This window comes from Cheilinus undulatus, linkage group 23 (assembly GCF_018320785.1).
Source record: "Cheilinus undulatus linkage group 23, ASM1832078v1, whole genome shotgun sequence".
NCBI classification, from domain to species: Eukaryota; Metazoa; Chordata; class Actinopteri; order Labriformes; family Labridae; genus Cheilinus; species Cheilinus undulatus.
This window is the reverse complement of record NC_054887.1, coordinates 32,900,067-32,926,172: the sequence shown is the minus strand read 5'-3', so window position 1 is coordinate 32,926,172 and position 26,106 is coordinate 32,900,067. Positions and strand designations below refer to the sequence as shown.

Below are 26,106 nucleotides of genomic sequence, written 5' to 3'. Positions count from 1 at the left end.
AGTCTTTGGCCTCTTTAAACTTAGCTTTAAGGATTTTAATTTTCCTCTGGCACTGCAGCTACATCCCTCTGTAGCCATGTTTGGCCATTTCTTTCTAAAGTCTTTAAAAAACAGGCCGGTTATGATAGAGACAGGGCAGCACTAACCCCTGTGGCCACAGATAGATGACACTGCAGGTCAGAATACTGTCCTAATAAAAACTACAGCTCCAAAGATGGAAAGACAATGTTGGTTCAGACATCAAACACGACAGTTTAATTGTACATTTACAAAATTAAAAAAATACATTTAAAAACTCTTATCCCATGAGCATCCATGGGAGTTCAGAAAAAAGTTGCTGAGCTGGTCTCCGTGGCTTTAAATATTCTTTTATTTTGAAGGAGGCTATCGAGCAGCTGCACAAAACTCATGTTTGGATCAAGATGGATGTCTTTAAGTGTTTTAATTATGAATCTATGCTTGTTTATTTCAGCTCTTTTGTCCATTCAACTTCTTATAAAACTTTTGACTTTCAGCCTCTTTAATAATAAAAATAAACATATTTTTCAAAGGAAACACTTCAAACTAAGGCTCTTGTGATCTTAAAATAAAACTACTGAAATATCTTAATTTTCCTCACATAACCTCTGAAAATACGCCATAAACAGCTAAAAACAAAATTTAAGTTGAAAAAAAAAAAGTGTGTATTTGGAGAATATGCTTTGCTCTTTAGCTGGTTTGCCAAGTTAGGCTTCGCTTAGGAAAAGCTAAAAAACGAGAGAACTTTCTCGCCTGGTTCTGTCCAAAGACAGGAAGAAGTCCACCAATCAGCACTTTTGAAGCTTCCTGGTCATACATCTCCTAAAAATAAAAAAATGCTGGTGTAGTGGATCAGACTGCTCTGTGACATCCTAAAGTCTTTGCTGGTTAAAATACCGTAAATTAACACAAATAAAGACTTTATAGGTAAATGGTTTTTGTTAGCTTTGGACACAAGTAGGCTAGCAGTTTCCCTCTGTTTCCATTCTTTGTGCTAAGCTAAGCTAACTGTTCAGACCTGACTGTGGTTTTGATCCTTTTAACAAAGACTCAGCAGGAAATTTATCAGTGAAGCACATTTCCCTCAGATTATGAACAAAAGAGTATGTTTAATGTGTTCATATGTGTGCTAGTCCTCCCAGGCGAAGTCGAACGGCTGGAATCCGTCTCTCAGCTGTTTGCTGTTCTCCTCCTCCTCCTCTCTGCTCTGTTTACACTCCCTCCAGTCGGCCCGAGTCGGGATGTTCAGCACTGCCTCGCTGGCCAGGACCTCCCTGCAAACACAACAAGGTAAAGATAAGTGGAAGCTTTTTAAATTAGCCGCTCCACACTCACTGATTTCAATCTTTTCAGGAATGTGTGTGAAGGTAATTATTAGATGAATTATCTCCTGTTTTTCAGCGCACATACTTCTGCCATCGATCATTTTAATTCAAATTAACCTCTAATTTAAAAGTAAAGTTGGTCCATTAATCTATAAGTCCAAAGACATTTTTGGTACAGATAGGGTCGTCACAATACCAGGATTTATGATAAATATGATTACAAATAGTATGCTGCAACACACACACAAAAAAACCTGTTGTACCCTGAAACATCATGATTTGATATGTTGTGGCATTATACGTGACATGCTGTGGCGTAATACTTTGTGGCACATTACATTGTGACATCATACAACATGACATGTCCCAACACAGTACGTCGTGACATGTTGCATCCTGACATGTCACATTGAGACATGTTACACTGTGACACATTAGGTCATGACATGTTACATTGTGACATGTTACACTGTGTCACATTAGGTCATGACATGTTACATTGTGACATGTTACACTGTGACACATTAAGTCATGACATGTTACATCATGACATGTTACAATGTGACATGTTACACTGAGACATGTTACACTGAGACATGTTACACTGTGTCACATTAGGTCATGACATGTTACATCGAATCATGTTACATTGTGACACATTTGGTGATGACATGTTACAGCGTGACATGTTTCATCTTGACACATTAGGTCATGACATGTTACATCACGACATGTTACATCAAAACATGTTACATTGTGACACATTAGATCACGACACGTTACCTTGTGACATGCTACATCGTAACAATGTTACAACATTACCGCTATGTAGTGACACATCATGCTGTGACATGCTACATCGTGACATTTTACATCATGACATATCACATCACATGGTACATCGAAACATGTTACATTGTGAGGTTACATCACGACACATTAGATCATGACATGCTACTTTGTAACATGTTACGCCTTGACCCATTCCATTGTGATCCATTACAGCAAGGTAGTCACAACATGCTACATTGTGACATGCAACTTTGTGACACATAACATCATAACTCATTACGTTGTGGCATACTGTGTCGTGACATGTTACGTCATGATGCGTATTGTGACACGTTGCATGCTATGTCATGTCATAATGTGTAGTGACACATTTGGCCTTGACATGTCAGACCTTAACACCCTATGCTGTGACACGTTAACGTCCTGACATGGACTGCCGTGACCTGATTGTCATGACCTGTTCCATAGTGACCCGTTGTGCCTTGATATGTTGTGTTGTTACAAGTTATGTCATGGCACAATGTGTCACGATACATGATGTCATGGCATGTTAAGTTTTTACATTCTGTCTCAACATGTTATGCCATGACCCATTCTAGCACTCTGTCATGATATGCTACACCTCGACATGTTGTTGTTATATAGGAAGTCATGACATGATGTGTTGTGATAAAACTGTGTCCCAACATGATTCTATGTGATGAGTTTTCCTCTTTGAAACCTCCTTATCAAAATTTCTTACAGCAACTTAAGAATTAGATATTGATGAAAACAGGCTAAAGTCTTATTCATCCAGACCTTAAAAACAACAATCCATACAAAAGTTGACTCCATAAAATCTGAGAGTTTTCATGATAACAGAAAAAAAATGAAAAAAAAAATCTCAAAATATTAATTTCCCAAGAATAACTATAAAATTCACATTACCTCCCAAACTGCAGAGGAAAAAATTTCTGTATGCGATAGTAGAGTTTCTCTCCTGAGTCCAACTCCACGTAGAAGTACGGTGTCCCTGGAGGAGCAATCTGAACAAATGCACAGTAAAGTAGATCAAAAACAGACTACTGTGTCCCTGAGGGGTCTAGTTTTATTTTAAATGAAGGTGTCTGTACCTGTTTGAGGTCAGTGTGTTGGGGAATCTCCATCAGCTCCATCTGCTGCTCCTGAGCCTGGACCATGAACGCCTCTTTGATGTCGTCTGTGGCGCAGCGGTCCAGTGGCACTGGGACTACCTGAAGAACAACAATCATCTTAAAATGTCCTTTTTCAGGTCTAAACGGATCCTTCCAGTACCCAGGTTTAGTTTGTTTTTCAATAGAAAGCTTGAAAAGGATCACAATCCTAATTTTGCACAATGCTCTGGAGAACACTGCTGTAAAAACGGTGAATAAGGTGAACTTTTTGGATGTTTATGAATGACATCTAATTTCCTCTGGGCCATGATTTCTGCTTTATTGCATTTCTCTCACTACCGGGACATGAAGGTTAGTATTGCATACCTGTAGCTGCAGGTGTTGGCTCTTGTAGTTCCTCTCAAACATCACGCAGCGCTCCCCTCGGCTCTTATAGAAGCTCCTCAGTGCTGTTTTGTACTTCTCCATCTCCTCCACCACCTCAGAGCTCAGATCCACCACGGACTGGTAGTGACCGATGGGCAAGATGAGGACGTGCTGCGGGGTCAGACCGCCTTTGGCCTTTGCCAAATAGCACTGCAGACATCAACAAGATAAGAGTGGATGAATGATGTTTTATTGCTTTATTTAAACCCTTTAATGTGATGTAAACTCAGCACCACAATCTTACATGTGATCCGATGCTGATGACCAGGTGTTTCTCCACCTGAGGACTGGCCAGACAGAACCAGCACGGACCGGTCGGCTGAGCTGCGGGACAACACAGAGACATTTGATCCTGTTAGTTTGCATGCACCATTTTAAATCAGGGCTGTCTTACAGTTATTTTCTTAAATCAACATTAATCTAGGAATTTAAACAGTTAATCTTGATTAATCTCATTCTAAATGTCATGTTCAAAGTGGATAATTTTGCCTTTACAAAACACATTTTTCATCTACATTGGCATTGACACCACTGTGAGAACTATAAAAGAGTGCATGTACAAAATGACTCATTAACATCCAGTGTTCTTTGTTATGCTTCTATTTTGGAATTACTTCACTTCCTGTTTGGATAAAGTCCTGAAAGAAAAGAACATAAGGAACTTCTGGCAGATTGAAAGTTGCACAGTGAAAAAAAAGAACTTGCTACAGATAATAAATAGAAAGATAAAAAAGTGAGCTTTCTATGAATTTTTAAAGTGAAATGAGATGTTAAGGAGCAGTGGTGGACTTATTTTACATCACTGTTGGAGCAGGAATATGCTACAGTGAGTATTATCCAGCTGCTGCCATGCTGACTCAACTGCACTGCACCTTAAAGCTGTGGTTCTCAACCTTGGGGTCGGGACCCCCTTGGGAGTCATGAGACACTGAGAGGGGGTCTCCAGAATCTCTAAAAAAAAAAAAACCCTTCCACCACTGTTTTTTTTTGCCTGTTTTTGTCACTTCTAAACCAATTCTTGTCACAACTATTTTTTCTTTCTCAGTTAGTACTATTTTGCCAGTTTATATCAATTTTTCTTCCCGTTTCACCAGATTCTCACCTATTTTTGCAAATTTAAAGCCTTTTCCGACACTTTTTAATTCCATTTTACCACTATTTATGCCCATTTTTGCCCTTTTTTTGGCTATTTTTGTGATTCTAATATATTTGCCACTTCTAACCCAGTTCTGCTACTGTTAAGATCCAATTTCACCACCTTTTTCACAATTTTTTGCCTTTATTAACCCATTTTTTCAATTTTTAACCCATTTTAATTAGTGTTTTTTTTTCAAACAAAATAGATTTACATTTTTAAGAAGGCTATATTCTACACAAATCATTTAAAATTTTTTTTTACATTGTTAAGAGTGGTTATTTTTCAGGTTAAATATAAAATATGGATATCACAGCTTAACTTTACAATGGACCATGATTTTGTTGACCTCCATGGTCCCCTAGTTTGGCTGGGCCCCAGAAAGCTCTCCCCTTTATCCCCCCTTATGGACGGCCTTGTCTGCACATGACTATTTTTGAATGCATGGCTGTGTTCAGCCACCTTCAGGTACAGTCCCTGGTCTCTGGCACCTTTATTTTGGGGGTCAAAGGCTGAAAAGGTTGAGAACCACTGCCTTAAAGGATGGCATAATCCTGCTATCACTCCTTAGATTTGCATCAAAATACCGAAAAATCTCCAGTAGATGAAAATGTTTCTGTGCTGGACTCACGGTGTCTGCGTGGCTGTTTGGGCCCCTGATAGTGTCCTTCTCTGTCACCCTGATGGTCCCACCCTCGTCTGTCTCCGTCTGGAGGTCTCTTCCTGCCGTGGCCCCGGTGACCCCCGCCCTGCTTCCTGCTGAGGTCGAAGAAGAACTGAGCCGCTGGCTCCTGAACAGAGGACAGAGAAACAGTTGAGTTCAGAGCATTTTTCTTCTTCTTAGTCTGTTTGGCTGCTGTAGCACGACAACAGATATTTAAGGAACCTCTGTGGGATCAACAGAGTTAATCATAGCTCTATGCTATTGTAGTACATTTAATCCTAGGAGAAATTCCCTTTCTTTAAGCAGAAAATTCCCCTTCATACCTCCTCGTCTGCAGCAGCGAAGCTCTTCTGTTTTTCTGCCTTGTCTTTGGTTGGACATCTGTACGGGTTTTCTGTCACGTCCTGCGGCTGTTTCACCAGCTCTGAAGGATCCATCGTCTTCATCGGGATGATGTTAAAGGCGTACAAGTACTGCAGACAGACAGAAACACTTCAGTATGTGAAGTCAAATTCAATTTGAGGGGATATAAAGCCCTATTTTTTGGAAGTAAAGGCCCCATAAATCAATGTGAGTGTCACTAGGAAGTTTGAACTAACTCAGGAAGCCACAATATTCTGTTTTTGTGTGTTTCACCACCAGCAGAAGTACGCTAAATTTGTTCCTTTTTACCTATGAAGGTATGATACCAAGGAAAACATAATATTCCTCTCAGGCATTTTCAGCAGGAAAAAACAAGCATTTTTAATGACTTTGATGAAGATGAATGGATGTGTATTCCAGATGAACATCAAAGATCGTCATATCTTCAATCAAAATTAATCCAATAGATGCGTGTATCATGCCTCTGCTTAAATATCTGACAACGTTTTGCAACTGAAAAGACGAGCATACATACCTTCTTCTTTGCGGGGTTGTTGACAGTGGCGAGGGCAATGAAGCGGCTGACGTGCTGAGCGTTTTCTTGAAGAACAACGTGATTCCTGAAGATAGAAATAACAATATACGTGCATTATAGTTTGCACACACTCCCACAGGATAACTCAGGAAGTTAAAAACCATCAGTGGAGAAAGAAAAGATGTCAAACCCTCCATGAAATGTGTCAAAAATCTTTATGCCTTAGGTTGAGTTAGAGTGGATGTCAGGAAACACATGAAGGCCCACTGCCACATTTCTCACAAGGAGTTAGTCTCAGAGCTGTTTAGTCCCTAATGATATCTGAAAAAGGAAATGCAGCTAAGAAGTGCACCAATAGGATACATTATTCTGTTGTTTGGTCCTAAGCAGGTGAAAAAGTCTCTAAATTGCTGTCAAAATATGCTGCGACCCTGGATGGAGCTTCAAAAAAAGAGGATAGGCAAATATTTGATGGATGGGGGGATGGATGGTTGGGTGGATGGAGGGATGGATGGATGGCTGGATGGGTGGGTGGATGGATGGATGGCTGGATGGATGGGTGGGTGGATGGATAGATGGATGGACGGACGGATGGATGGGTGGGTGGAGAGATGGATGGATGGGTGGATGGATGGATGGGTGGATGGATGGATGGATGGATGGATGGATGGATGGGTGGATGGATGGATGGGTGGATGGATGATGGATGGATGGATGGATGGATGGGTGAACAGATGGATGGATGGGTGGATGGATGGATGGATAGATGGATGGATGGATGGGTGGGTGGATGGATAGATGGATGGATGGCTGGCTGGATGGATGGATGGGTGGATGTATGGATGATGGATGGATAGATGGATGGATGGCTGGCTGGATGGATGGATGGGTGGATGTATGGATGATGGATGGATGGATGGATGGATGGCTGGCTGGATGGATGGATGGGTGGATGTATGGATGATGGATGGATGGATGGATGGATGGATGGATGGATGGCTGGCTGGATGGATGGATGGGTGGATGTATGGATGATGGATGGATGGATGGATGGATGGATGGGTGGATGTATGGATGACGGATGGATGGATGGATGGATGGATGGATGGATGGATGGATGGATGATGGATGGATGGATGGATGGATGGATGGATAGATTGATGGATGGATGGATGGATAGATTGATGGATGGCTGGCTGGATGGATGGATGGATGGATAAAACCCAATCTCAGTGTGGCAGGCTGCCTAAATTTTACAAAAACATTTATTTAACACCATAAATGCCTTTTTCATCTAAAATGAGATATTTCCCAATATTAAGTACACAGAACTTCAATTTGTGTTGTCATGGTAACAGATACCAAAACTGGCTGATTTTCACTCGTATCATATCAAAGTTTAAAATAAATTTATCTTGAGAACACCGAAAGGAATGAAGCGTCTAGAACAGGGGTCATCAAGTACTTTTGCACAAGGGTCAAATTTAGTCTCGGCAGAAACTCTGGGGCCGGACTTTCAAATAGACAAAAATTAGGTAAATATTTTGGTCTGATTAACATATTATTGTGCAGCAGGCCACAAGAAGACAGGCCTGCCCACATAGCACCAGTATTAACTCATTTTTGACACTTTTAACCCCTTTTTGATACTCTTTTGCCTCTTTTAACAATTTTTGACATTCTTTAACGCCTTTTGAACTACTTTTCCTGCATATTTTATCCCCTTTGTGTCACTCTTTTATCAATTTTTTCCCACTTTTCTTCTATTTCTGCCATTTTCTAACTCCTTTTCATGACTTTTTTGCCACTTTTAAACCAATTTTCGCTATTTTTCAACCATTATGCCACTCTTTAACCTCTTTTTTTGCAACTTTCTTGCTAATCACTGCCCCTGTCAGCCTCTCTTTAACACCTTTTCACTACTGTACCAGGTTATTTTTTGCTGTATTTCTGCCCCTTTTCGATAGTTTAACCTAATTTTTACCATTCTTTCACCCCTTTTGAACCACTTTTCCTGTCTGTTTTATCCCCTTTGTGCCCCTCTTTAATCAATTTTTGCCACTTCTGTTACAATTTTGCCACTTTTTATCCCATTTAAATTACTTTTTTGCATTTATTTTCCACTTTTGACCCATTTTTGATACTTCTTTCCCCTTTTCCCCCATTACCTTTTTTTTGGTAACATATCAACCTCTTTTCACCACTCTTCCAGTCAATTTTTCGTCCCTTTGTGCCTTTCTACAACCCATGTTGCCACTTATCACCCATTTTTGCCACTCTTTAACCCCTTTTCGCCACTTTATCAGTCCATTTTTGCAACATTTCTGCCAACTTTAACTCGATGTATTTTTTATACTAATAATGGCTGGCAAATAAATTTCTATAAAGAACAATCAAATGTTAAGTCATTCTGAAACTATTTCAATATTAATCATTTTTTGGGGTGGATTTAACAAGCCAAAAACATCTTCTTTTCCTCCTTTTGTGACTGTCATGACCTTCTGGGGGCCGGACAGACAGCTTTGGGGGGCCTGATATGGCCCCTGGGATGATCATTGGTCTAGAAGAAGCTCTATTGGGCTAGAAACAAAGAGCACTGTCGCCTCCTACTGGCTATGAGACACTTATCTTTAACTTTACTTTCCCACTAATTCATGCTTGAGGCTCTGATGTTTTTCAGTCTACCTGTATGGGAGTCGTTCATAGTGAGCGCCCTCTAGTGCAGCGAAATGGTACCGTGGCTTCAGTTTGTCAGCGAGGTTTGCTATAGAGCTGCTTCCACACGACTTTGTGTTCACTTCCTGTCGTAGAGAAATGAGAAATAAACAGATGAGCCTCTTAACTCCTTAAATTTGTCTCCATAAAAGTACAAATCTCCTGGGTTTGATCCGTCTGTTACCGGGGTGTTTCCGTACTGCCACACTCCTCGGGGCCACTGTGACGTCAGCAGGATGTCCACTCCTCTGAACTTGGTGCTGCTGGTCAGCGGGGCCACGAGGGCCGTCAGATCTTTGGATGTGAAGCAGTGAGCTGGGGCCGGTTCCTGCAGGGCCTCCTGGCCGCTGACGTAGGCAATCTGTAACCCTGATACTCCCGTAAACACACCACGCCGTCCTGAAACACAGAAACTCCACGTTTTTCTCTGCCACGGCTTTCTATTTCGTCACCATGGGGTTTTCTTCAGTCTTACCGAGATACGTGATGTTTTCAGCCAACTCACAGCCATCAGCGCTGGAGAAATTCTTCACCGTCTCCTGTCTCGTTGCTCCCAGGATGTAAGTGTGGATGGGAGCTGCAGAGGCACAAAAGACACAAAGTGAGATTCTAGCTACAGACAGAAGTAGACAGCAGTGAGGTTTTCTGTGGTCACAAGTACGATGGCTTTAAATATCAATACTACAGCAACAAAAGTGGAACTCCTTTATACCCAATAAACTCTCAAAAACTGCAATTTCTGATTGATTTATTCCTTATCCATGCACAGGGCTAATGAAGCTGATGCAATGTTTTAAAGCTTTGGCACTAAATTAAAGGCCTTTTTGCAGGAACTTTTTTACCTTTCAACTACTTCTAAACACAAGAATAATTGCAGCCTTTTATGCAATTATATAATTGCACAGTTAAGAATGTGATTAGATTGACTGTTCAACATTAGAATCTGCCCAGATTTTTTGACCCTGTAGCAGCTACTGCTTTTGTAAACTAAAAAAAAACAAAACTCAAAATCAAACCGACCCCTGTGGCATGGGCATAGAGGACAGGATGAAAAATGCCCATGCAAAACAATATACTTTTCTTTGTATTATCCTAAAATGTTTTCCTACAGACAAACTGGCGGTCTCCTGACTTCTGCCTTCCCATTAAAAATGATTCACCCTCCAACCTGCCCATCACATCTTACCGTCCCGATTCTATCAAAATAAAAGCATTAATAAATACTCTAAAAAAATAATACTGGCGATATTTTACTTCCCTAAACATCTTTCCCAAAAAAATAATATAAATAATTAAATGTGAAATCATCAAAATACAGACCCTGTCAAGACCCGTATTGCATCTTGAATTTCTAACCAGACGTTTCTGTGCATGGTTTGTGAATATTGTTAGACAAAAATGCAACAGCATAGTCAAGAAAATGCAGATAATATTTGTTATTATAGTATATAAATAAAGATTTTTGACAGACTCTGTGTAGTATTAGACCAGGCAGAAGCTTCATTGCAAAATCCTGTAAAATCTTAACAATACTGACCCAGCCTCAGCTCTAACTCCCTCTCCAACCATTTCTCAGAGAACTTGCATTCACCTCTAACCTACAGGCACACATCACTTGATCACATAGCTCCTGATCACATAGCTGATGTAGTAGTTAAGAACACAGTGGAGCTTTAAAGATGCACCGACAACTCAACATAGAATGAATCTCACTGTGTTTAAAACTAAATATAAAAATTAAAAATCTACACACTTTAACACCTTATGGAAGGGTTCCTCAATTTGTTTTTCCTGGGGGCCAACATTTTTCAAGGACAGAAAAACCAGGGCCAGACATGATTTCTTGGATATTCACGTATATATGTATGTGTATATGTGTGTGTATATATATGTATATATATATATATATGTATGTATGTATGTATGTATGTATATATACAGTGCTTAACAAATTTATCAGACCACCCTAACCCTAACCAAAGTAAGGTTTATGCCACAGCTGCCCTACATTAACAGCATTGGTAATTACCAAAATCATTTTTGATGATTCAGCAATGGTTAATACACCAATATGTAGAAGCTCTTTAACCCAAATGATATTTTTAATGCTAAAATAGAATTATTATTGTTATCCATGAATTTTCAAATTTACTGATTTACAAAGAAACTGAAAAAATAATAAAGCACATTATTATTTCTTGATTAACATGTGAAATTATAGTTATTTACTTGCATTCCTGAACAGAAAAAATGAGTTTTAGTGGTTGAATGTTATGCTTGATTCATTTCTGACTTCTCAGAGAAGCCCAGTGAGCCGGCTCAAATTTGGGTGAATTCAGTTTGAAATTCCTCATTCCTGTTCAAAATGGTAAAACGTGGAGAGCTGACTGAAAATGAAAGAGTCTGCATTAAAGCATTTCATGATGCTGGATGGTCTCTGAGACAGATATGACAGGTGGTCTAATAAATGTGTTAAGCACTGTATATGGTGAGTGTGCCTGACTGAATGTTGGTTATAATATTGAATGATTTATTGCTTGAATTTGTTGAAAAATCATAAAAAGAGGAACCTAATAATAATCACATATTAAATCACAATATTGGGGGAAAATATTGCAATTAAATTATTTTTGCAAATTGTTCAGCCTTACAATAAAGTACATCATATGGTCATAAAAGTGTATAGTAGACAGTTGGAACAATCCCTTGATACTTGCTTATTGTTCGTGATACCACATATTTCTTAATGAAACAATCTACTTTATCAGTGCCGTCAGAGTACAGAAGCCTTAAAGAGAGAAATGAGAACAAAGAAACAGAGAAAACTAGAAATGCACCAGTGAGTTTGTCCAATAAGCCACTTCTTCTGCCCACTTAAAAATACTGTGATTCAGCAGGTAGGTGTACGAGATGGCAACGTTAAATTGATATCTGTTCATGCCAACTTATTTAAAAGTAGCTGAATTTGTTTGACATGGCTGATATTTACCTATACAGATGTAAGTCCTGCAATTTGTTTGCAGGAGTTTCCCTGCAGTTTCAGGAACAATAAACATTCCAATATTGGATGTCTAGGATGCCTTTAATTGTTGCCGTGGTAACAGGTATGAATACGGTTCAGTTTTACTGGGTTCCTGTAAAGGTTTTAAATTCTGGTAAAATGACTGCTCTAGGTTAATTCATCAGTTCACCATACCTTTCTTGGCTCCACTTCTGTACTGCTCCCACTCTGCTTCAGCCTCTGGTGTCATCCCAAAAAACTCTCCAACACACAGCAACAACTGAAGGAAACAAAAATCAACACAGGGTCCAAAGATAGAGAGGACTGGGCTTTAAAACTAAACTAAAGCAGAGCTGGAGGAGATGGGCAGTCTCTGTCTGATTTAGTCTGTTGGTAAAGATCCTTCTAGAGAGAAAATCCCTTTAACTCACATCAAACTGCCCCGTCTTCTTCTGGATGGTCTGGACTCTGTTAAACAGGGCAGAGAGTCTTCCTTCAACGTCTCCACAGGCCAGCCTGCAACAACAATGGCGGATATTTTAAACTATTAACAAACTCTGCAGCTAATTAAACAACTACACCGGGTTTTATAGTCTTTTCTGGGCCTGGGGTCCCCAAACAAGTCTAAAAACATCAGTGAATGTACGTGGAGACATCGAAACTCTCTAACGGCGTTTCACAACTGACGGAAAAATAAGATTAAATTAAAACAGCAGCGATTTTTTTTACAAAACACAACTCAACGTTATCAAATCCTGAGTATTCATGAATTCAGACTTACACTCTGACTGGTTTCTCTCCCATGTTTTTGCCTCAAACAGGATGGAAATATCAAAATGTGCGGTTTGGATTTTGGCTGCTTGACTCTTCAGTACGTCGCTAAAAGCTGTCCGGTGGAAATAGTTCCGCCGTGTCAAATAAAGACACGAGAAATTTAAATATAAATATTCAGGTCGCACATTTTAAAACGGTTAGATCTACTGTGGTGATTTATGACTTTTTGCACATCTTATTACGATTTGACAAAGAATTTAAAAGTCGCGTTGTTGTTCGGACTGATTTTGGAACGGAAAACGTTGTTGCCAGGTTTGATTTTTACACGGAAATTGAGTAAATCACACTTGAACCCTGCTTTAAAAAGACATTGTCACATACGACGGAGTATTAAGGCCACACAAAGAGAAAAAAAATAAAACTCTTTTTTTTTTAAGTTACGAGAATAAAGTCATGATATTACGGGAATAAAGTTGTAATATTACGAGAATAAAATATTACAAGAAAGAAAGTCTGCCGGGGCATTGCCTCCGTTAAAATGAGCAATGTTGAGCATCTTGTGAAGCTATACTTTAGTATCAGGTTCACAAATAAGGAAATACTTCATCTTTTGGCACATCAGCATCAAATTATTTTCAGAATCAGGACAATACTCTGTCGCAGAGCTGCGGCGCCACGGCAGACTGTCTGTCTTGTAATATTTTATTCTTGTAATAGTATGAGTTTTTTCTCGTAGTATTACCAGTTTTTTCTCGTAATATTATGACCATTCTCATAATATAACAACTTTTTCTCTTGTAATATTACGAGTTTTTTCTTGTAATATTATGACTTCATTCTCGTAATGTCAAAAAAAAAAAGATTTTCAATTCTTTTCTCTTTTTTTTCTCTCTGTGTGGCCTTAATACTCCGTCGTGGTCACACTCCTAGATCCTGTTGGGTATTGTGAAGTTGAGTTAGAAATATTTCGAAATATCACTAAAACTTCAGTCACATTTCCTGACTTTCTATATGCAGATGATTTTCACACAGCAGCAGAGAACTGTCCTCCATCCCTAATGGCGGTACTCCACTTCTTGACCCCCATCAGATATTCAGGATGACATGATCGCAAAGAATCTGTAGAATAAAAGTGTGGCTCAAATTTTCACAAAAGCATCAAGTAATCATATTAGACTTATATCCTGTTAAGGTTATGTTAAGCACAATTTCAACTGAATAGCAACAGTGAAATCCTGTCAATAAAAATGTGACTCAATTCAAGGACCTGCTTTTTTTTAAGATTTATTTTTGGGCTTTTTCTGCCTTTATTGACAGAGAGGACAGTGGATAGAATCAGAAACAAGAGAAACATCTGAAGAAAAAGCATAAGGCAATACAACAAGACTGTCAAACAACTGATATTATGAGGTTGACGTTGCCTTAAAAGAATGATAAAAAGTAAACACTCTACCTATTTCATACCACCCTTACTCCAAGGTAACTGACTATCAGTACTGCCTCACACAATACAAATATATTTATAATATCTTCATTTTAATTACATTTATGATGTGATGACAAATGTATAAATACTGTGGTAAAAATAGATGTTTTTGTCCATCAATACATAAATTCATGTCTGGTTTGCGGATAATCGTCTTATCTGGCAACCCGCCGGCCCTCAGACGGCCGATCCTCCATCCTGGCACTTACCTTCATCCTGGTAACTCACAAGTCCCCGGACCAAAAACAGGAAGTAAGTAGCCAAATCAAAAGTAAAATTCACTTTCTGTTTGGTAGTCGGGGCCTCGGGGCAGCGAACCGAAAACTAAACGAGCTCGAAAACCGAGAAAAAAGCACCGAAAACACCGACAAACCGCACAGACGCCATAAGCTTCACCTTGTCGGCTGAACATGGCGCCGGAGAGTTTTCGTCTTTCATTTAACGGGGGAGCTCAGAGATGCTAACGGTTAGCATCGGAGCTGTCATGATTTATAACGTCCGGAATCAGAGAACAGAAATATAACTCTGTTTAGAAAATTGAACGACAGTGTGTTTTAGCTGTAACCCGAGTGCATTCACTGCTAGTTAATGTTTATATTAAATAAAACCACCAGTGCTTTCAGTAGTGTTTCTAATAGCGTTTAATGGGAGCCAGCGCAGAACTCCATTCAGAAATGCATCAAGTCTTGTAAATCTTCATGCTAGCTGGAGATTTAACTCACTGCTGACCTCATATTAAGGTTTAACATTTGTAAATGTGTTTAGCCTACATTTCGGCTCTTATATCGATCATCTGTACTGCACTGTTTTACAGTAAAAGGTCTATTAATGAAGCTATCTCTGGATCTCAGTACTGTCTGCTCTGGTCTTTATATGGGACTCAGTGCAGAGTTGCATTTAAAAATAGATTCTTCTTAATTACTGAAAATTAAACAGACCCTACATATATGTGTGGAAGTCATCATTTAGAGATAGATTCAGTGTGTAATTCGGCTTTCATACCATCCATTAGAAAGGTCGTATTTTAGGTCAAATCCACTGGCAGGCAGAGGCTAATGATGAATAGACAGCTTGTTTATATGATGGGGCAACGGTGCACAAATTTTTCATATTTGTAGTAGGGCTGTCATGATATCAGATTTTTATGTCACAGTTATCGTGGGCAAAAAAATATCACGATAACGATATTATCACAATATCAGTAGAAATTGAAATAATAATGGGACAATCAAATTTATCTTTAACTTTATTTATGTTTTGTTCTCTCTTTTGGCAGATGAATTACACTCAAAATACCAGTCTAAGGAGGGACTGAGACAATATGTAAACAGTAGCTGTACAACTGCATATATAAAAAGTGCAATTACACTCAATAGCTAGTTAAAAGGTAATCAGATGAACTGATAAACAGAAAATCCACAAGGTGCAACTGCTATAACTACAATATTAACTGAAACAAAATCATTTGTGGATAGCAGGAGACACAGCATTAGTGTGCAACTGAAGAATGACAACTAATGATACTGGATTATTCCAATGGCATGTTTTTCTTTTTTCTGTTTCCAAACTGTGTCCAAGTGGCACTGGATCATTTACACAATGTTATCATATGCACATTTTTAACATGATATTGAAATTTTATTTTTTAATACCACGATTATCGCCAATGCTGGTATACCATGACAGCCCTAATTTGTAGTAAAAGAAAAAAAAAAAACAAAAACAAAAACCTGAGTTAAGATGAAACATTTTTACCATGTAATTATACCGTCTACGCCTCTGTAATAAAACAGATGTGGTTCTGAACTGGTCTAACATCAGGACCCACCACCTCCTTTGCTAAAAATTGGGACTCCAATTTCTTACATTTTTCAATTATAACCAAAACATTTTATCTAAAAAGAAAAATAACAGTTTGGATTGAAGATTCAACAAAAGTGTGATGGTACAAAAAGATGGAGAAATATCCTCTTAAATAAAAGCACATCATAGACTTTCTACAACTGGTTTGTTTCTAGGCAGACATCTGCGACCCTCTGAAAATGGCTTTGTGATTCGCTTTTGGGTCCTGACCCATCACTTGAGAACCACGGCCCTAGAGGGCACTCAGACAAGTTTTGTCTGATAGAAGGGACCCTGGAGGGCATTTTCCCCCCGAAGGACAACCCTGGTTCCTAAGCGTTTTTTCCTTGGTGACCCTTCTACTTGTATCTAAGAAAAGCTGAGCACCCCAAGATCCACAACAGTTAGAAAGTGATAGATTTCTGTCCAAAATAAACATCAGTTTTGTTTCATTGACAAAGCCATGTTTATCGTACCATACATGTTTGTATAAATTATTTAAGTGAAGTTTTTTCATGATCTTAGTTAATATATGCTGGTCTAACTTTGACAACCTCAGACCAGACAAAACCCATGCTCCAGAGGGTCCTGGACCCCAGGTTGGGAATCAGTGCCCTGAAGGGTGCACCACCTTATTTTAAACATTGGACGGGCACCCTAGAGCTGTGGTCCCCAGCCCCTTTTGCTTTGAGCAAAAACTAACATCAATTTTAGTAGTGTTTTTGTTTGAATCCAAGCAAAATAGCCCTAAATATAAATACCCTTGCCTAGAGACCCATGTATGAACTATTCATGAGTGTTTTAGCATGATTGTAGTTAAAATTACTATTTTTTTACAACCTCAGAGCGGACAGGGCCTTGCATCCTCCCCTTAAATCTCTGTCGCTCCTCAAAGGGGGCCTTGGACCCCAGGTTTGGAGCCAAGGCCTGAGAGCACAGTCATGTTTTGTGTGATTAAAAGGCTCTTAATTAGGTGTCCAAAAGGAACGTTTGAAGCAGTTTTTGAACATAAGTGCACCAGAAGGGGGTGATTTCCCCACTCCCCCCTCTATTAGTCCAATAATCATAATACTAACAATGATCATAATATTTATCATCATCATAATTTCAAATCAAGCAGAAAGATTGACCCATAATACAATAAATAAATATATTAATAAATAAAAGTAAATAAATATGGAAGCCCAAAGGGCCACACATCGATATGTGTTGAATAAACAGCTGAAAACCGAGTTTCATCAGAGGAAATCAATGTGTGACTTTCATGATCATGGGATAGCAAAGTCAAGATTCTGATAAAACAAGATACGTTCTTGTTATCAGTGGAAATTACACTGACATTAATGTATGCCTTAATTTCCTTCAAGGGCTTTTAAATGAGACCCAAATATCAACATATAATAACAACCTGTTAAAGAAGGCAATAAGATCAGAAAAATACATTTGTACTGGTGTGATAATTCAAAGTAATGCTGGGACATGATGTCCTTTCACATCAGTATATCTTTGGGAATTCTAGATACACACCTGGATATTTTTAACAGTTTTCCAATGATTCTTTAGAGCAGCGTTACTCAACCAAAGAGCCAAATTGTTGAAAAATACCTTTGCAAGAGCCACAATCTAAGTGGTAAAAAGTGACAAAAAACAGCTCGAAGTAGAAGTAACAATAAGTTAAAAATGGCAAAAAATGGTCAAAAAGCATAAAAACATTTGGTGAAAAGGGGAAAAAATGGGGAGGAAAATGTGGAAAAGGGTCAGAAAATAGCAAAAATGGGTGAGAAGTGACAAAAAATGAGTCACAGATGGCAAAAACATGGTCCAAATTGGCAAAAACATTGCAAAACAATAAGTGAAAGTGACTGAAATGGGCAAAAAGCAGTCAAGAGTGACAAAAATGGGCATAAATTAGGAAAAAAGTGATATTAAATGGCAAAATGTAGCTTAAATGAGTGAAAAGTGGCAAAAAATGGCGATAAAGGGCAAAAAATTGTATAAAATTGCCAAAAAGAAGTGGCTAAAATGGGCACATATGAGGAAGAAAGTAGTATTAAATGACAAAAGGTAGCTTAAATGGGTGAAACTGAAGATAAAAAATGGTGAAAGGGGCAAAAGTCAGATAAAAGTGGCCAAAAAAAAGGGTAAAAGTTACTAAAACGTGTCAAAAATTGGCAAAAAAGTTGGAAAAATTTGGTTTTTAATGGTAAAAGGTAGCTTAAATGGGCAAAAATGGGGAAAAAGTGGGAAAAATTGAGAAAAAAAGTAGGAAAAATAGTGGTATTTAATGGCAAAGGGTAGCTGAAATGGGCAAAAAGAATGAGATTAAAGTGGCAAAAATTGGGAAAAAGTGGAATTAGCAATAACAATAAGTTAAAGGAGGCAAAAATGGTCAAAAAGCAACAAAAATGGGTGGAAAGGGGTGAAAATGGGTAAAAAGTAGAAAAAAGTAGGGGAAAAAGTAGTATTTAATTGCAAAATGTAGCTTAAATGGGCAAAAATGGGATTAAAGTGACATAAATTGGCAAAGAAAGTAGTATTAAAGTAGTTTGTAATGGCAAATGTAGCTGAAATGGGCATAAAATGGGATGAAAGTTGCAAAAACTGGAAAAAGTGGCAAAAATTGGAAAAAAACAGTGGTATTGAATGGCAAAAGGAAACTTAAATGGGCAAAAATGGGATAAAGGTAGCAAAAATTGAGCCACATGTGGCTCCAGAGCCACACATTGGGTATCACTGCTTTGGACTGATGTTACAGCTAGAAAAAAATGCAAACTTGTCACTGGTTTAGCTCAGTTGGTACAGTGATAATGATAGTGATAACTAGGGCTGAAAGCAGCACTTGACTGGCCCTCGCATCCCGGTTTCCACTCCGACATGCACCGGTTTCCCGGTGCATGTCGGAGTGTGTCACTTGCAGCTGTGCAGTAATGCTTGGGTCCTAGCAATCCATGCAGTGCTGCAGCACAGCAGAGGGGGCATGGAAATCATCCCAGGACTGTCATTAAATTCTAAGCAATGAGCACAGTGCACTTTCTATATGAGGTAGTACCGGCCATCCCCACTAGATGGTGCCCCTTACTGTGGCTCCTTGTATACCAAAAGCATCTTTGTGTAGTCTCTTTGTGTGTATAATTTTATCTGTGATTATTCAGGATGAGCTCAGCTGCGGAGGAGGAGGAGGAGGCTGCAACTTTAGAGAATGTAAAGTCTGTCACGCTCACTACAGACAGCGATGGAAGCATCATACTGCACTGTCCTCCAAACGGTGGGTGGAAATCATCTTAATTTGTTGGATTTCTGACTGCCATATAAGACAAAAATGATCCTCAATGCTCGATATATTTACAGATGTCTCCTCAACATTAATTTTATCTGTATTTCTGCACGTTTTCTGAAACTTACAGTCATAAAAGATGTTGAATTACCACCACATATTGTGGGGACTGTGTTGAGCAGAGAAGCCAACACTTCGAGCCAGAGCAGCAAAACACAAAGGGGAACTTTTCAAGTAAAGACTGTGCAGCATGGCTACATGGTTAAAAATATGTAATAATAGTTTGCTTGAGCACATGGACAGAGAGAAGAAAAACAGGTCTGTGTAAGACTGAACCCTCTAGTGAATGCTTTTTATTGTTCACCACAAAGTGTGAGTAAATGAGTAGTGATACTTTGACCGTTTTTAATGTAAGGAGCTCATAAATGAGCCTTTGGAGGATAAGAAGTCTTACTCTTGTTACTCCTGCTGTCCAAACTATTCTGGGTTTTTCTGCTTGTGTCTTTAGATGAAGACTCAGAGCCTCTTCAGAAGAAACTTTGCCTCTCTACAGAAGAAAACGAAGACTCGGACACGCCTCAGTTCTCTGTGGTCACATTACCGAGTAAAACACACATTTCCTTCATTAGTTCACCACAAACCTCCATTAGCATCATCGTCATTTAAATTTAGAAATCTTAACCATTGGAATTCTGCATAAATGTTGTCGCTCTGCAGGTGTTATCTCTCCTGTGTGCAACACTGATCTAGAAACAAGGATATAAAGAATATTATTATTATTGGCCCAAATCTAACAGACAAAATTGAAACATGTGCAGATGATTTGATGTTTTTCCTGCATTTTTGTGGTCTTATTTCTGGCTGGATCCATCTTACAAAGCTCCAGTCTGAAACCATAGTGCCAGGTCAGAGAAGATCTAACCATCAGTGTCATTACAGGAGAATGAGGCAGGAGCTTTGGGCGGGGTTTAGTTTACTGGGACAAGAGCACAGATTGCAGCTCAGAATGTTCCTCCAGGATGCACTGCCTTTCTTCTTCACCATCAGAAACCATTTTAAAGCTTCCTATTGGTAATCCTTTTATTTTCTGTTAGGGTGATTAAAGTTTTCTTTCTCCTCTTCAGTGTCGGAGAATGATGAAGGCTTCGAGGTGACGATGACGGCCACGGCAGATGGCGATCTCTCTGAGGAGGGCGTTGCTCAGATTCAGGTACCGTCGACTAGATCTGCTTCAGTGTTTTACCTCCTCCTTTTTCTTTTCCTGTCTGCATAAAACAAATGAAAAAATCCCTAAAGTAGGTCTTTTATTTTGAAGACTTCCTCTAAACTTCCACAGTTACAGGAGCTTCTTTCAGCCACAGGATCTTCTGTTAAAATGCTTTACTATTTCTAAGGGACACCTGTCCAAGTTAATAGCGTTTTTTGTTCTTCCAGCATTAATATTTCTCAGAGTTTAGGTCAATGAGGTTGTGTTTGTGGTCCAGATTCTGCAGGAGGATGAGGACTCTCTGTCGCCCAATCAGAAGGCAGAGGTATCACCCGTCAGTCAGGCCTGGTTCACAACCAAAGAGGACAAAGACACGCTGGCTAATAAAGGTACAAGCACAGTGAATTTTAGCCCATTTGGCTCCTTTATCATGCAGAAAATTCACATTTCTGTCACCTTTAGGTCATAAATGGAAGCAGGGCATGTGGTCCAAAGAGGAGATCGACATTCTGATGAGTAATATTGAACGATACGTAAAGGTACGCTTTTTCTGCCTTTATCAAATCCAAAACTCTTATTTTATGCTCTGTACATTTCTTTAATGTCTCTTTATGTGACTTTGTTTCAGAGCCGAGGCATCGATGACCCTGCAGAGATCATTTTTGAGATGTCCAAAGAGGAGAGGAAGGATTTTTACCGCTCAGTAGCTTTAGGCTTAAACAGGCCGCTGTTTGCCGTCTACAGACGAGTTCTACGGATGTACGACAACCGGAACCACGTCGGCAAGTAAGTTTAAGAGGAAAGGACTCCAGGAAATGCATTAAAAATTCACTTTTTCATCAGCTTCAACAGTAATAAGTGGTTTATTTTCAATTTAGGTACACTCCTGATGAGATAGAGAAGCTAAAAGCGTAAGAAAAAAACTCATATTGAATTTGTTTATCATTTAAAAATCATATTTTTTGCATATTTTAATAAGCTGATGCATTTTCATATCCGGTGAAGGTTGAGGGAGAAACATGGAAACGACTGGGCGACAATCGGAGCCGCTCTGGGACGCAGCGCCTCCTCTGTCAAAGACCGCTGCAGACTGATGAAGGACACGTGTAACACGGGTAAGAATTTGTAACGAAAAGGTGTAAAATGTGGTAAAAATAAGTTAAATTAGTTCTTTAATTCTGCTCTTATCCAGTACAAGGATACATAAGACAATTGATAGAAGTAAATGAGTAATTTTTGGGTGTTTTTTAGCTTAAATTTTAACATTTAAAGCATTTTTTTGGCTTGTTTGTTGCTCTTTTAAACCCAGGTAAATGGAGCGAGGAGGAGGAGAGGCGTCTGGCTGAGGTTGTGTATGAAATGGCGGGTGTAACACCCGGGTCGGCCGTCACAGGAGGCGTTTCCTGGGCAACAGTGGCCGATCAGGTCCGCACGCGCTCAGAGAAACAGTGTCGGTCGAAGTGGTTGAACTATCTAAACTGGAAACACAGCGGAGGGACGGAGTGGACGAAGGAGGACGACCTCAACCTCATACGAAGGTAAGGATGGCGTGTTTGTGTGGATAAATTCATGTAAATAAACAACATGAATGCATTAAAATCAAACGATACGTCTCAGGATCGCAGAGCTGGAGTTGGAGGACGAGAATGAAATTAAGTGGGAGGACCTGGCAGGCGGGTGGAGCAGCGTCCGGTCGCCGCAGTGGCTCCGATCGAAGTGGTGGAGCATCAAGAGACAAGTAGCCAATCACAAAGAGCTCCCATTCAGCGGTAAACACGCATAAAAAACACAAGTATGAACAGATGGAAGCTAGTTCAGTTAAAGTAAGTAGATTAGTCAGTGCAAATAGGCATATGGGGGGGGGGGGCATTTTACCGCAGTGCTTTAAGTTACAGTTAGAAGATTAAATTGTGCAAATATGTGTAAGAGGTGGAGCATTTTACCGCAGTGCAGCCTTATGTAGATAAATATCCCCAAATGTGAGCAGGAAGTAAGGTAGCCACATGCATAAATGGATGTTGTAGTAGCATGACGGAATAAACTGAGTACATCACATGCTAAAGATCTAAAGAGAGAGTTAAATACTCCACAAGAGAAAGTGGTGCCCAAAAAAGAGCTAAAAGGGAGTGGACTTAGTGATTTAGGAGGTTTTTAAATAAAGGATAATGTTGTTCAAACACTCTTAAAAGTGAAGATCAGCAGTTCATGTCAAACCAAAGAAAACCTATTAAAAATCTGAACCTGTTTCCTCAGTCCTCCTAAAGGGTCTGCAGGAGCTCATGGCGTCCTCACAGACTTCATCTGGTCCAGGAAGTCCGTCCTCCTCGCTCCAGATCCGTCTAACCCGCTTAGAGGAGAGCGGAGGCAGCAGTCCCGCCCCCAGCTCTGTGGCAGCGCTGCAGATCCCCGTACAGATCCCGCTGCAGATCACACACCTGGGTGAGGATCGACTTCTAGAAACATGTCAGCTTCCTGTCTCCAGCTGTGGTCCATTTCCTCCTTACCTTTTATCTTCTGTGTTTTAAGCGTCAGACTCGTCAGCAGCAGCCAGCGACAGTGAAACCATCACTCTGAACACGGGAGCTCTGCAGACCTTTGAGATCCTGCCTGTAAGATCAAAACCAAGATTATTATAAGAGAAGGCAGGCAGGAAGAGCCGTTTTCAACACTTATCTTCTCCTCTTCCTCTTCTAGTCGTTCCATCTTCAGCCCACCGGCACGCCGGGCACCTACTACCTCCAGACGACGTCCAATCAGGGCCTTCCGCTCAGCCTCTCCACCAGTCAGGGCCTTCCTCTCAGCTTAGCTAATAACAACACTGTTACTCTGACGACAGGCTCCTCCCCTTCATCACACGAGCACATCATCCTCCACAGCCTATCGGTCAGTCTCAGACTCCGTTTAATCAGGTTTTCAGTCCTTTTTATTCGTCTTAACATGTTTGTACTCCGTAGACGGACGGCCTCTGCTCTGGAGACGGTGTCATAATCCAGACGGTAACTTCTGACCCCGCCTCCTCAGACCCTCTCAGCCAATCACAGTTGGTTGTGGAGACAGAGGGCCAGAGCCAGGAAGACCAGCTGGAAGCTACAAGCCTCCTGGAGGGTTCAGAGAGCGCCGTTACAGAAACACAGCAGCCAATAACAGACAGCTTTAACGACAAGGTAGAAACAGACATTATTATATGATGCTGTTGGGCACATTCCTGTTATTTACATGTTTTTAGAAGCAGAATAAACTTAATTTTTATTTTAGAAGCTCTGCAAACACAAACCTTATCCTCCTCTGCTGTTGGAGTTTTTCTTCCTTATTGGTTAAATATCTTTATAAATCTCATTTTCTCCCCTATCATGCATGGAAACATGGAGGAAAATCATCAAAACACCTCAAAGTTTAGGTGGCTAGTGTGTATGGAATTGCATTGATAGATTTTTTTCTTCTGCTTTTAGGAGCTGAATCCTCCTTCAGTTGAAGCTGCAGTGGTGCATTCTGGGATAACGTCTGGTAGCGCCGTGCTGATTGTGTCACCTCCAAACATCAGCAGCACACTGACAGGTAAGTTCTTGTCCTTAAAGCTAAGAAATATTTCATAATTTCATTGATGATTGACCTAATTCAACAGAAGTCTAGGCACTTAGAGAAATGAAGATCACCTGAGGTCAGTGAATGTGTCTCAAGTGATCATAGTATGAAGTATAAACCAGTAACTGGTTTTCAGTATTCATGGCTACAATTACACCACATAGACAAAAGAACACTCCAAGCAATTCAGAGGAATGTGAACATTTCCGAGGCTCTGAACATCCCCCAGAGTTCAGTTACATCCATCATGAAGAAATGAAGGAATATGTCACATGTGTAAATCTGCTTAGATCAGGCCGTCCTCACAAACTGAGTGAGCGTGCAAGAAGGAGACTAGTGAGAGAGTCCACCAAGACACCTATGACTACTCTGAAGGAATTCCAAGCTTCAGCAGCTGAGATGGGAGAGACTCTGCAGACAACAACTGTTGGCCGGGTTCTTCACCAGTCAGAGCTTTATGGGACAGTGGCAAAGAGAAAACTCAGGTTCAATCTGGACTAGAGTTCACCAGAAGGCATGTGGGAGACTCCATGGTCAAACACTGACATCACCACAAACACACCATCCCAACTGTGGAGCACGGTGGCGGCAGCATCATGCTGTGGGGATGCTTCTCAGGAGCTAGCAATGGAAGGCTTGTAAAGGTAGAGGGTAAAATGAATCCTGGAGGACAATCTTATTCAGTCTGACAGAGAACTATGGCTTAGAGAATATTTATTTTCCAGTAAGACAATGAGCTGAGTCAAAGCCCAGACCTCAATCCAGTAGAGAATTTGTGTCTGGACTTTAAAGGGCTGTTCACTCCTGATGCCAGAGCATCCTGACAGAGCAAACAACAGTTAGTAGGCACGTTGACAGATGCAGCATGCATGCTTAAAACGTACTAATTCCATTGGTTAGTTTGGGTTGTAAAAGTTCTAAATGTGATTTTACAAAGCTGGCAGCAACTCCTTTAATTTTGCTGGAATTTTCCACATAAATCCAGATGTTAAACATGATACATAAAGTGTTGGTACCTCTGTGCCCTCAGATCCCATCTTGGAGAACCAGGACGGCTCCGACTGAGGACAGGACTCAGCTCTCTGACATTTCTGCTGCAGCGGTCTCCTGATACGAAATGGGATTTTAAAAACAGACTAACGAGGTTAAATGAAGTTTGAAGCCCTGGATGAAATGTGAACGCAGACGAGCTGCGGTGCCAAAGAGACTCAAACAGCCGTGATGTGAAGTGACCCTTTAAATAATAATGACATGTTTATATGAGATCATGAAGACGACGCTTTGCTGACTGAATGAGTGAATTCCTTTGGATCATGTCTTAATTAATTAAATAAAATATTCTTGTTTTTCACCAGTTTTAAGGAGCTGCTTTTTCTTTCTTCTATTCTAAAATCAGCACAGAGAGAAACAGGAAGAAGACATGGAGGAGACACAACTCTTATGCAGGAAAGTCCCACAATAACTGCTGCTACTTTTTAACCTTATTTTTATCCACAGTTTTGAGAATTTGTGCAAACGCAAAATTAGCTTTGAGCATTCTCTGCCTGTTGATTTCCCATGAATGTCCACAGAACCCGCTTATAATTCACTAAAACATGGAAGAAAATACAGACGCAGAATTACAGAAAACCTCAGTCAACATGAAGACTTTTTCCTGCTAAAACTTAATTTTGGAGGGAGTTTTGGGACAAAAACAACAGTAGCCTGTTTAAATTGTAGTTCCGTAGTAACCACAGGGGGGCAGTGTTGTCGTGTGTGTGTATATATATATATACATGTATATATATATATGTAATGTATATATATAGTCATTTATAACCCTTAAAAAGAGCAT

General features: G+C 39.8%; 2 protein-coding genes across 2 annotated transcripts; one reads left to right on the top strand and one right to left on the bottom strand.

Moving 5' to 3' along the window:
- Nucleotides 1-232: 232 nt before the first annotated feature.
- On the bottom strand, nucleotides 233-13,022 carry cwf19l1 (CWF19 like cell cycle control factor 1). Its single transcript, XM_041780949.1, has 14 exons — nucleotides 12,889-13,022; nucleotides 12,539-12,623; nucleotides 12,303-12,387; nucleotides 9,582-9,683; nucleotides 9,291-9,505; nucleotides 9,077-9,192; nucleotides 6,392-6,476; nucleotides 5,817-5,966; nucleotides 5,461-5,620; nucleotides 3,939-4,018; nucleotides 3,635-3,844; nucleotides 3,248-3,367; nucleotides 3,063-3,160; nucleotides 233-1,292 (listed from the first exon to the last, which is right to left on the bottom strand). Exons 1-14 carry the CDS (start codon nucleotides 12,909-12,911, stop codon nucleotides 1,148-1,150), a joined length of 1,674 nt encoding a protein of 557 aa, XP_041636883.1. The 5' UTR covers nucleotides 12,912-13,022; the 3' UTR covers nucleotides 233-1,147.
- Nucleotides 13,023-14,533: 1,511 nt separating this feature from the next.
- On the top strand, nucleotides 14,534-25,623 carry dmtf1 (cyclin D binding myb-like transcription factor 1). Its single transcript, XM_041780947.1, has 17 exons — nucleotides 14,534-14,619; nucleotides 19,362-19,474; nucleotides 19,992-20,087; nucleotides 20,608-20,693; nucleotides 20,968-21,079; nucleotides 21,153-21,229; nucleotides 21,319-21,476; nucleotides 21,569-21,601; nucleotides 21,696-21,805; nucleotides 22,000-22,228; nucleotides 22,308-22,459; nucleotides 22,944-23,129; nucleotides 23,217-23,299; nucleotides 23,385-23,573; nucleotides 23,645-23,854; nucleotides 24,140-24,245; nucleotides 25,303-25,623. Exons 2-17 carry the CDS (start codon nucleotides 19,363-19,365, stop codon nucleotides 25,335-25,337), a joined length of 1,974 nt encoding a protein of 657 aa, XP_041636881.1. The 5' UTR covers nucleotides 14,534-14,619; nucleotide 19,362; the 3' UTR covers nucleotides 25,338-25,623.
- Nucleotides 25,624-26,106: the final 483 nt, after the last annotated feature.